Source organism: Gymnogyps californianus, chromosome Z, assembly GCF_018139145.2.
Source record: "Gymnogyps californianus isolate 813 chromosome Z, ASM1813914v2, whole genome shotgun sequence".
Lineage (NCBI taxonomy): Eukaryota > Metazoa > Chordata > Aves > Accipitriformes > Cathartidae > Gymnogyps > Gymnogyps californianus.
This window is the reverse complement of record NC_059500.1, coordinates 85210025-85222271: the sequence shown is the minus strand read 5'-3', so window position 1 is coordinate 85222271 and position 12247 is coordinate 85210025. Positions and strand designations below refer to the sequence as shown.

Sequence of the window (12247 nt, the reverse complement as noted above, 5' to 3'; positions counted from 1 at the left end):
GACCAGTCTGAGCTTCCTATTTTTTGATCGGGGAGAGGATGGATGGATATACATTTCTTTATATTATGCAAACCATTAAATTGTCCACTTTGCATTTGCTTCAAAGTTCTGGAAAAGTAGAATCAAATCACCATCTCTGCATCTGCTTCATCTGTAGCAATGTCTCCACTGGCAAATGACGTTAATCCTAGGTGATTTCTCATTAAGATGTGAAATGCAGTGAGGTAGACTGTTTTTCATGAGAAGTCTTTCCATTAGGCCTGGTTGTCTTTGCCCAGCCCAGAAATCCCAGGCTTAACATACAGAAGTGTAAAGTTTTGCACAGGTCAGTAGCATGGGCTTTGCAGGAGAGAAGACAATTACTGTAAAGAGCTTTGGAGATCTCTGAATTAATACTTATGAGGAAAATGCCATCATGAAACTCGGTCTCAATGGCACCATTTCTCAGCAGAAAGTGTATTCTAATCTCTCTTCCCTCCCACCCCGGTTCAAAATCCTGTCAGTATTCAAGAAAACTAGCAAAGACACCTGACCTATTTAAGCCAAGGAGAGTTTTGACATGGAGTTCAGCTCAGTTGCTTTCCAGTGGAACAAGACTGGCTCTCTGTCCAGGACTGACCCTCAGTCCCTGCTGGATGGGGTCAGGAGAAGCTGTCACCCCTCTGGAGCAGCGGGCCAGCAGTTGTGTTTGCTCCACAGCCACGATGGGTCACAGCCTGTGTGAGATGAAAACACACAGAGCTCAGTCACAGTTTAAATTTCTGTTATGAGCTGTTGGGGTTGAGGGCAATACTGTTCCCTTCCCCTTTTGAGGACATGTCAATGTCTGCAGGCGAGATAGAGAGTTGAAGGATCTTTTTTCCATCTGCCTCAGCTACATCTGACAGGGATTTCAAGTAGGAACGTGTAGTTAGTTGCTGTTGAAAAATCTCAAGTATCTGTTCAAAGCTCCTGGCTACATCTTTCTTCAGTTCAGTCTGTTGGGACATACTATGAAGACCAACTCCAACAGGCATTAATTCAAGGGGTTTCCCTTCAGCTACAGTGTTTTTGGGCTAGACGCTCAAGTTCTTTTTTCTATGCAGTCAGCATCTTCCTGTGTCACTGATGCCATGGGTTATAAACCTTGGGACTTGATATATCAACTTCCTTCAGTAGTTTGTCAACCACAGAGTACCCATTTACAAAATCCTATCATAGGAGAAAATGGTGGAATAAAACAAACAAAAGAGAGCGGAATGAAAAGCTGGTTAGACCAGGCTGCTGGTGACTCTGATAACACTACCAGTTTTTCTGGTAGAATGAATATTGTGTCTCCTCTTTCTGAGCATCTCTGTGTTCTGCCAATGCATGATGTGAAAATTGGCTGACATTTGGCAGTCATCCCTCTGTCATATGACATTTCTGCCCCACTAAGAACTGTGAAATCAGCTCTGAAATGTTTGGTTCTGTGTAGAAACACAGTTAAAGTCAGCTAGGCAAGATATTCAGAAGAGAGTTTAAATGGAGGCAGCAGAAATTTGGATGGAGGCAAGAACAGATACAAACTGCAGCTTTGGCCGCTGATACAGAAGGGAGTGTTGGGGTAAACAAAGAGGATGGTGTTCCAGCTGCTGACCGGTGCAGGTAGGTCAGATATCCCTCCTTTGACTCCATCTCAGCGAAGAGGCAGGTGCAGGGAGTAAAAGGCAGGCCTCTGGGCAAATCCAGAATGTCAATGAGGGGATGCTAGTTTTAAGTAACACTTTTAAACAAAGGGCTCCTCAGGAAGACTGGCTCACCAGCAGCTTGTTCTTGCTCAAATGCCTCTGCTGACTGCAGCGTGACTCAAAACCAGGATGGCTTGTACGGCAGGCAAACCTGCAGCTGTTCACGACTTCATAGTTTATGATGAACCGGTCATAAACATGCTGCTCCCCCATCCCTTCTCCATAACATCCTAAAAAATATCCTTCCAGTTTGTTTGATGCTGCCTCTGTGGGATAGGGGAGTCCCATTTTACATGCGGAGAAACTGAGGCGCAGAGAAACATGACTCACCCCAGCTCAGACAGGGATGGCATCACTGAGTTACCTCATGCCTCCAGTGCCGTTTGAGACCCCTTCGGGTAGCGTAAGCCATCCACACATGCCTAGCACATACGACACAGGCTCTGCAAGAGACACCCTACTCTTTCAGTTCCATAGCTGGAGGCCAAGGGTGCTAACAGCAGTAGATGCCTGTGCTTAGCATCCCACCTGGAGTCTGTACAAAGATCTCTCGAGTCTTCAGATAGTGCTTTGGCTTCTGGGCCAGACTTGTCTTTCATTTCTTGGGTGTACAACACACGCACATATTCACTCCAGTGACTTCGGTCACACGAAGACTAAAGCCAGCTTCCCAAGCACCTTTTTGCGGTGCAACTCTTATTTTGCCCGACTCCTTCCTCTACTCTGCCTTCATCACTGCCAAAGTTGGGCAGGGGAAGGTTGATTCAAATGTGTTAGCAAAGCTTTCCAGGGATGGCCTAGTATCCCTGAGGGCACGTGGCGCTGGCTGAGCTGCTGCACACTTTGTGTAATGTGGGTAATCTGTACCTCACTGGGGAACTGAGAGCCTGCCCTCCACTCTGCCCCAGAAAGAGCTGTCTCCAGCTTCTCCTGCTCTTCTAGGGATTCCTCCTACCTATTGTCTTCCTGAGCAGCTTTCCTTCTGGGTGTCCTGGCAAAGCACTTGGGTATAGCTGTCCCAATCTGGCCTTGCATTGAGCCAAAATCAAACGACTTGATGGCAGAACCTAGACTGCACATGAGGTTTCTCACATGGCCTTTTTCACAGATCCATCCTCCAGGGGGGAAGAGGGCTTTGGAGGGAGGGAAGGAAGGACTGGCACACCACACGAGCAGGGGGATTTTTCTGAAGTGTTAATCCTAACTCCTGGCAAGACGCTGCATTGTCTTTGGGCAAGGTGGCAAATAGGGACAAAAAGAGAAAGGTAAAATTGAAAAAGAGAAGCATTTTTAAGTTATAAAAATCCTGGGACAGCAATTAAGTACACTGGGTATTCCCTTTGGCTGGCATAGGTTGGGATGTCCACTGAGATAAATGAGATTCACCCTGGAACTCAGATTCTATCCAAGATGAAGCGTGCAGGTAATCACTAGTAGTCTAATTGACTTTATACCCAATTGGCACTACAGTACCTTTTTCTTCACAGTTTTGTCTGAGAAGACCTGCAGGGTTGAATGAGAGGGCTGCAGGGTATACATTTGGACATTAATTAGTCCTCACTTCAGTTTACTACTGCTCTGGGAATAAGTCAGCATTGAACTGCTACAAGAGGAAATGAAAAGTGGAATTAGAATTGCATAACTGGGCACAGATGAGAGATTAAAGGGACAAGTATTATGTATCAATGCCATACGTGCGTCTGGGCAGTAGCCACATGGTATGCTACCAATTTTGGCAAGAAAGAGAGACGTGCAATGAAGTTTGAAACCCACCGTGCCGTGCTGCACGGGAGCAGCTCGCCGCGCTCCCACAACGCCCGCCGCAGGAGCAGCGGCTGCTTCCCCGGTGCGGCTGGGAGGCAGCGGTGGTGATGCCGTCCACCGGCCCAGGTAATGCCCCGCTCTCGCCGGAGTCTCCCGGTGAACAGCCTGAACGCCCAGCTCCCCCCGCAGCTGATGTCACCGGCACCGCTTGGGTCACACTGGACACCCTGACAAACGGACACAGCCCTGGGGCTCCCCTTGCAGCGGAGCGCTCCGGCAAGGCCCTGCCGGCCCGGCGCACCAGGCAGGGGGCCAGGCTCCGGCGCGGGGCTCCCGGCGGCCCCCAGGGCTGGGGCACCGGGACGAGGCCAAGCTCTGCAGGCTGCCCGCCCCCACCACAGCACTTCTCGTCCACACGGCCCCGCCCTGCCCAGTCCTGCTGCAGCCCCTCCCATCTGCCCCACCTGGCCCCGCCCCACCACAGCCCCTCCCATCTGCCCTGCCCGGCCCCGCCCCACCACAGCCCCTCCCATCTGCCCTGCCCGGCCCTGCCCCACTGCAGCCCCTCCCGTGCGCCCCGCCTGCCCCACCCCACCGCAGCCCCTCCCATCCACCCCGCTCCTCACGGCCCCGCCCTGCCGCAGCCCCTCCCATCAGTCCCGCCCCACCGCAGCCCCTCCCGTGCGCCCCGCCCCGCACGGCCCCTCCCCACCGCAGCCCCTCCCGTGCGCCCCGCCCCACACGGCCCCGCCCCGCCGCAGCCCCTCCCGTGCGCCCCGCCCCTCCCGACCCCGCCCCACCGCAGCCCCTCCCATCAGTCCCGCCCCTCCCGGCCCCGCCCCGCCGCAGCCCTTCCCGTGCGCCCCGCCCCGCGCCCCGGGGGCGCCCATCCGTGGGCCGAGGGCGCCGCCTGCTGGAGACGGGCGGAGCTCCGGTGCCGGCGGCCGCGGGCTCTGCGCCGCGGGGCGCGGCCCTGCCCGGCGGGGCTCAGGGCTGGGGCGGACGGGCAAGGTTGTGCGGGCCCGCCGGCGCCTCTCCGATGAGCCGTGTGTTTGACGGCTCATCGCACGAACGCCGTTACGTCTGCAAACACGCGCGTTCGGCTAGCTCGTCTCTTCTTCGGCGCTCCCTTTCCTGGCACGGGTGAGGGTGGAGGTGACCTCGTCCAACGCCCTGCGCAAGCAGGGGCACCTAGAGCCGGCTGCCCAGGACCACGCCCGGGTGGCTTTTGAATACCTCCAAGGCGGGAGGCTCCACAACCTCCCTGGGCAACCGGTGCCAGTGCTAAAGTCACCCTCGCAGCGAAGAAGGGTTTCCTGATGTTCAGAGGTGCCCACTGCCTCTGCTCCTGTCGCTGGGTATCACCAGAAAAAGCCTGGCCCTCTCTTCCTTGTGCCCTCCCTTCAGGTATTTGCACACATTGGTAAGACCCCCTGAGCCTTCTCTTCTCCAGGCCGAACAGTCGCAGCCTTTCCTTGTACGAGAGATGCTCCAGCCCCTTAATCATCTTTTGTGGTCCTTTGTTGGACTCTCTCCAGTTTGTCCATGTTGCTCTTGCACTGGGATGCTCAGAACTGGACACAGGACTGCAGGGGTGGCCTGAGCAGTCCTGAGCAGTGTCACCTCTTTATCCAGACCTGCTTCTCCTGTTCTGTGTTGAGCTGCGCGTGGACGGACGCTTCCTGTCGTCCTTACAGTCTGGTCTGTCAGTGCTCTCCTTTGAGGAAAGGTGGCAGCACATTATCTCCTTGTCTGGGCCTCTGACGGTGTGACTGTCCAGTCCAGAGAACTACAGGCGAGCAAGGAACATATTGCTTGGCTACAACGTGCTGTAGCCCCGCAAAAGGTGTCACGAGCTGGTTGTCCTCGGAGGCCATGTTCTTCCTTTAGTCTCATGTGGACACACAGTGGTACTGGACCTGCTAACACACCGTGAGGAGTGTGCGGTGGGAGCATGCTGAGCTGCTGCACCACCTCCGAGTCAAACCAGGAGGCAGAGTATCTTTCAGCACATCTCCCTGCACGTGGAAGTGCGCCACATGCTCTGTACTTGGCCCATCGATACCTTGGGAAGGCAGTGTCAGCTTCCCTCCATGGAAAAAAAATTACAGACCAGGGAGCAATTCAAGAAGAAGAGCTTCAGTGGAAAATGAATCATTCTGTTGTTTCTTTGTTACTAGCTGTGGCACAGCCAATTTCCATTTTATTAACTCAAATAAAAGTATAAACTCAGCCTTTTTATTAGTACTGTTTATTGCGAACGTTGAAATGTCATGTAGTTTTGAACTAAGAGATGAACTGATTAGATAGGTAAGTCATATAATTAACTGGAAGACCCTTCCGTGACAATTATATATATCAAAGCCATTCAAGTGAGAAAATGCAACCTTGAAAATGAAGTAGAGAGTTTAGTCATTGCTGAAACATACAAGAGTATGTGTATTTAGGTATTTTACACAAAGGAAATCTTGTTTACAGAAAAGAGACCTTGTTGATTATCTGATACAATCAAGTGCTTGTGAAATATAGTCTCTTACGGAAAGTATTCCATTTCTTCATGATTTAGAGACCTTCTTTCAGCTTGGAGTGCTCTCTTTCATATTCACAACTTGAAGCAGATAGTCCATCATCTAATAAAAAGAGAAAAATATTATTTATAGACCAGTCCTGAAAAAAGTCATTCACTAAGTTAATAAGCCTAATATATATCTGCTCTGTGATTTCACATAACAAACACATTCCTAATAATCTTTCCAAAACAGACCTCATTTGTCTTGGTTAGCATAATAACCAACTGCCAAAGTACGAGGAAAGTCATTCTCCCAAATAATTCTGTCTGCCATCTCATTTATATAGTGTCTCATTAGTGTTAAAAAGCCAAAGCATAGAAACAATTTAAAGCTTATTTTCCAACTTACTTTTACACTTAGGCCAACTTGCAGGAGAGATTTCCCTTCTGATCTTTAACTACTTTAACTGTAATTTATTCACAGAATAAAGAGCAGGTAAGATCTTCATTTGCCTGGTATTAACTGAAAACAGAAGAAAACAACTCAGGTGCACCACCCTAAGCCTAATTCCCAGAACTATTATGCTCGTCTCTTTGCTTTTTTGACTATTTGTGTGTTACAGCACTTCCCCTACTCTGTGTGAGTCTTTTAGAAAGACTTTTTTTATTCTTGAGAAACGTACAGCACAGTGTGAGCGTTAGTGGTGAATGCACTGAATGAATTTGAGCTAATAAGCAAGACCCTGAACTGAGTTACCTGAAGTGCGTATCTGTATTTACTTCTGCAGCCTTTAGCTTTGGGGATTTCTGATCTTAAACTTAAAATTCGAATTTTAAATTAAATCAGCTAAATTTGAAAGAGTCCGTGAAACAAAGCCCTCATAGTACATTTCTTCCCAGCACAGCCCATCTTCGCTTACGTTCAGTAGGTGGGAACACAGGGTTGCACACAGGCAGAGACAGACTCCTCGGGGTTAGCATCCCTGCCAGTGCGTGCTCAGCCTGTGAGAACCGCAGCCCCTCGACGGCGATACGGCCTTGGGACAGCTATTCCAGCAGCTGCCAGCAGGGTTCACGATTTACCTTTTTTTGGTCCCGTCTCAGTCCCTCAAGCCAACGGGCCATTTCACAGGGAACAGCAACCCGCTGTAAATGGGGTGCCTGGCTCTTCCTAATAGAAATTAGTTTGTATTTCAAACTCAGACACAATATGGCTGGAAAAGCATTTAATGCCACGTACAATCTTCTCACAGGCACTGCACCATCACTGTCAGTTTACTCTACCTGGCCATCTTCCACCGAGGCAGGTAGCTACATTCATCATTCCTGTACATGGACACCTTCATTAGCTGCGGTGCAGCAGCACCTTAAACAAAGGTGTTGTCTAATCAAAGCTTGTGCAACATGGAACCCCTCACATCCAGAAAAATCTACAGAATCAAAATCCAAAGGTCATTTATGCTCTTGTATCACTGTGTACATGTATGACTGAATTTCATATGTATACCAGAATTCCACCTTTATAAAAAAACAAGGCCTCCTTTATTAAAAAGAACAATTATCATTATTTAAGTGTTTAGGAAAGTATCACGACGCTCTAAAAAGTCAAGCACATTCCTTTTGATCTTCAGGTCTTCTTCATCTCGAAGGCAGATCTCAAAAATATATATAGCTTGACTCTCAGGTGCTGGGTTTTTACTTTCCGAAGCCAAAGGAAAAACAATACATCGTATCTTATCTAGGCTGCATATAACCAGGTATTTGTGTCCAACAGCAGGAAACCACAGGTTACGTACTACTGCCACGATTATGTTTTACTTCAAGATGGAGACAAAGTAACTGTTGAATGCTGGAAATCAAAGGTTCTATGGAAAAATGAGGTTCTGCAAGTTGTCATATATCTTAGTCACATGAAAGACATCATTTTTTTACCAATCATTGGAGAAATCTGGATATTTAAGGCAAGAATCTCATTATTCCATGTATATATTCAATGTCTGACCACAAAAATGTAGATATTGCCTCTTTACATAACATAATGGAATTTGTCCATCTAATTTGATTACAAAGCTGCACACTGCAGAGCTGAAGATGAGATAAATAGTTTCCTTCTTAGATAGTATTAATCACAGCTGTTATAACCATCACTGTCATAAAGCCATAGCCAGAAAGAAACCTATGGGCAGTGTCCATATCAGTAGTGTAAGTGACTTAAATCACAACTTACTTTAATGGGTAAATTTTTATCCATATTCAAGTAAAAACCAAAGTATTCACTGACTTCACTGCACCAGGATTACAGGAGGGAGACTGGGCTGAATTTAGCCCAGGAATATTAACTACATCATATTACAGTAGAATATGGAAAGAAAAAAATCTTCCCATTAATGTCTTTAAGGGGGTGTATTAATCTTTTTATTCTATTTCAATGTCACCCAAAAGAATTCTGCAGCTATATCATCATTACTGTACTTGATGCATTATAAAGAAAGGAGTTTTCTAGTAAATTCTGCAATTTACATTATGTCATTTAGACCCTGATTACTTTCTGTAAAACCTCACTAATATCCTTCCAAGTGTATTTTACAGGATTTTCCAAAAGAACAGGGGTGAATCTGTTGTTATCTTGTGAAATAGTGCTAAGAAGTACATTAACCTAAGGGAGGGAAGAAGAGGTGGGTCCCAGGCACACACTGTAGCTTATCAGTAGGCACAGACACATTTTGCAAGACCACAAATGACCACAGTAGCAGCCAGCACCATCAGCCAGGGGAAAAGACTTGCACGAGACAAAGCTAAAGCTGGGAACAGAAGAAACTCTCCAGCCCAGTTGCTCTATCCACTCATCAGCAGTACCTCACAAGCCAGACAAGATCATGACAGCCAGAACGGCAAGCGAGGGAGACAGTTGATATGATGTGGCTTTATACACAATACACTTCGCCTTCTTCCTGCCCTCTATAGTCACGCCTGTTTTTCACACTAGCTTGTTTTTGCCAGGTTAATACAGAACTTGGTGCTGATGCGGGCATCTGAGCCTGAAGTGCTAGAAAAGAAAAGAATGGAACGACCAAGGAGCTTGAAGGGAATCCAGGCACTAAAATCTGCTTAATGCTTGCTGAGTTTATGCCCAGTAGCAAATTAATTCATAAAAAATACAATCTGTGAGTGACAATCTGTAATCAAGAGTAGAGTCTTACTTTACTGAACGACTAGTGCATGAGATGCCTTTCTGCTACTTTTCTGGACAATCCACAATTTAGAGGAAGCTGGTATGTTACTGTAAAATGAAATTTGAATACATGGAGCATTTTTACAGGTTTTATCTTACTCACTTCTTTCCAACTGCTATTGTCATCTGTCTCCCAGGTGTTCCTGCTATACCAGGGAAGGTCTCCTTTTAAAAAGTGAGCACTTTTATTTTCATTCCCTTCCAGCAGCCGTAGCAAATATTTTGAGATTTCTTCCCACTGCAGATAGTCTTCCAGCTGCTTGATATTTTCAGGTAATGCTGAAAACGGTGTCTTGTTTTCTTCTTCATAAACATAAGGAAAATCTCCAGTGCTCTTTTTCCCCATTAAATGTCCTGTAACAACAATGTCAGTGGCATGAAATTAACCAAAACAGGTATAGATTTGAGTGTTCAAACATCGGCTGGAAGTTGTTACTGACTGATAGTATGGAGGGAAGGGAAGGGAAGGGAAGGGAAGGGAAGGGAAGGGAAGGGAAGGGAAGGGAAGGGAAGGGAAGGCAAGGCAAGGCAAGGCAAGGCAAGGCAAGGCAAGGCAAGGCAAGGCAAGGCAAGGGGTTAGATGGTGTCAAAGTTGAAGCACAACTGGGACTGGAGATTTTGTCACAGTGTCACACACAATTTCCTCTGTCTCTTGTGCTACATCGTCAGAGAACACGTTGCTGAGAATGGGGCAGAGATACCCAAGCATTTTGCTTGGAGCTAGGGAGAGGCACCTGGTAAGATTTGCTGGAAAAAGAAGTGGATGGAGAAGCTGTAGGTTTTAGACTTTCCCTGCCTTGACACGGGATGTGGGAACTCTAGGGTAAGCACTATGTTCCAGTGCCTTTCTAGGAGCTAAACGGGATGCACTTTTGATGTACCATACTTCACTGTCATCAAAATGAAACCATAGTTGGCTTTAGGCTGCAAAGGAGGCTACTGGGAAGGGGAGGTGGGGAGGCAGCACCGGAGGAGCCTCCTCCGGGCTCCGGCCCCGGGGCTCCGGCTGGGACCAGGGCTCCCCAAGGTGTTGACTGCGCCTTGGGGTGCTGGGGAGCTCGTGGGTCCCGCTCAGCTGCCTTCGGGCTTGGGTCTGGGTTCCTGCATCTCTGAGCAAAGGTAGCGGTAGGAAACATAACCAGCAAATAAACACGTCGAAGGTAGCGGGGAAAGCTGCGTTACCCCGCACCCTCTGCCCCGCGCAAGTGCGGGGTGCCGGGGCAGAGGCCGAAGGCTGTCCGGGACGCAGGCTGCTTCCGCGGCAGCGCTGCTCCGCGCCCGGTGCTCAGGGCCGGGAGACCGCCGGCGGCGGGCTGTCTGCGGCGGCCGGCCCGCTCTCGCTCAGGGGGCTGCCGGCCCCCGGGGACCGCGCCGCTCCCCGCCCTGCCCCGGCCCGTCCCGTCCCCAGGCAGCGCGCAGAGCCCGGCCGCCGCCGCCCGGTACCGGGGAGCGCCCGCCGGCCGGTACCGGGGAGCGCTCGTCGGGGACGCGCTCGCACCTCGCCGTCGGCTCCGGGGCGCACGGCGCCGGCAGGACAAGGGCCGCGCGTGGAGCGGAGCGGGACCGGCGGGGCGCCGGGCCGTGGCGACCCTGTCCTCCCGGCCGAGGCCGCCGAGCCGCTGCAGGGGGCACGCCGCTGTCCCCGGGGGCACGGAGAGCCGCCGCGGCCGGGGGCCGGGCGGCGGGAGGGTCGGTCCGGCGGCCAGCCGGGGCGGGGAGGGAGCGGGCGGGCTGCCGGGCAGCGGCGGGCGGGACGGAGACTTACCCACAGCCCAGTGGCTGCCGCGGGGGTAGATCTTGGTGAGCGCGGGGGAGCCGCCGGGCTGCAGCGGGGCCGCGCCGCCCTGCGCCGCCAGCAGCGCCAGCGCCAGCAGCGGCAGAGCGCCGGGCCGCCGCGGGCCGCCGCCGCCGCCGCCCATCGTGCCGCTGCCGCTGCCGCCGGTGCCGCTGCCGCTGCCGGTGCCGGTGCCGCTGCCGCTGCCGCCGAGCCGCCCTCCGCTGCGGGCCGGCTCCGGCTCCGGCTCCGTCTGTGCGAAGCGCTGCCGCCGCCGCCGCCGCCGCCCCCCATTTATACGGAGCCGGGACCGGGCGCGAGCGGAGCTCCCGCGCCTGACGCCTCCTCACGGGGCCGGGGCTGCCGCCGCCCCCGGCCCCCCGTGTCTCCGTCCTGCCTCCGGCGGGGGCGGGGGCCGCTGCCGGCAGCACCGGCCCCCCCGCCCGCCTCCCCGCCCCGGCAGGCTCCCGGCGGGGGCAGGCGAGGGGGTGCCGGCCCCGGGGCTCAGCCCTCCGCGGCGCCGGTCTGCCCTCCGCAGCCCCGGGGCCGGCACCCGCTCGACGGGCTTTCCCGGGGGTGCGCCCCGCCGCCGCCGCTGCCCGCCCCGCTGCCGCTCGTCCCGTCCGGGCCCCCCCCCCGCGCCGCCCCGGCCCCGGCCCCGGCCCCGGCCCCGTCGGCGCGGAGCGTGCTTGGGCTGGTTACCGTGTCGGCCCGTTTCTGTGCCGGGCCGCAGGCAGTCGGTCCCTGGGCGCTTCCATACGTCTGGAGAGACCGGCCAACGTTTCCCTGGGGGTTATTTTCCCGATTACATTCGAAAACCAGAAACTCCTCAGAAGTTTGTTTTCCCCTCACCTCCCTTCGTCTTACGTGGTTCGGTGCTCTGAGGTGGCCCGGGCGGCTGTGAGGGACCTCAGAGCGTGTGGGACGGCTGCTGGTGGTGCCCAGCGTGCCCGGCCAGCCCAGGGCCTCCCCGCCTGGGCCCCTTGTGCGGGGCCGGCAGCGGCGGCAGGCCCGGCACAGGCGCTGATGGAGAGGGACGGCCCTGCTGCGGGAGCGTGCGGTTTGCGAGGGGAGGCAAGGGGCCTTGACAAACGCCGAGGAGATGGGTGAGGGGATGCTTTACCCTCCGCCGTGCGGGACTGTGTGTACACGTGTTAAGCTTGACTTGGTAAAACGGGTTTCACACCGTTGCCACAGACTGCTGGAGCAGGGAGCCGGGATGACTCGGTTACAGGAACTATTTTTCTGAAGTAGTTTCT

General features: G+C 52.6%; 1 protein-coding gene across 1 annotated transcript; it reads right to left on the bottom strand.

Annotated features, from left to right (window-relative positions):
• Window positions 1-5929: 5929 nt before the first annotated feature.
• Window positions 5930-11133, bottom strand: GRP (gastrin releasing peptide). Its single transcript, XM_050913647.1, has 3 exons — window positions 10980-11133; window positions 9318-9568; window positions 5930-6103 (listed from the first exon to the last, which is right to left on the bottom strand). The coding sequence occupies exons 1-3, from the start codon at window positions 11131-11133 to the stop codon at window positions 6050-6052; spliced, it is 459 nt and encodes a 152-aa protein (XP_050769604.1). The 3' UTR covers window positions 5930-6049.
• Window positions 11134-12247: the final 1114 nt, after the last annotated feature.

Coding starts and splice junctions, on each gene's coding strand:
- GRP (XM_050913647.1), bottom strand. CDS start 11,133: ATGGGCGGCGGCGGCGGCGGCCCGCGGCGGCCCGGCGCTCTGCCGCTG. Junction 9,569..10,979: donor CGGCAGCCACTGGGCTGTGG/GTAAGTCTCCGT, acceptor TTGTTGTTACAG/GACATTTAATGGGGAAAAAG. Junction 6,104..9,317: donor ACAATAGCAGTTGGAAAGAA/GTGAGTAAGATA, acceptor TCTTTTTATTAG/ATGATGGACTATCTGCTTCA.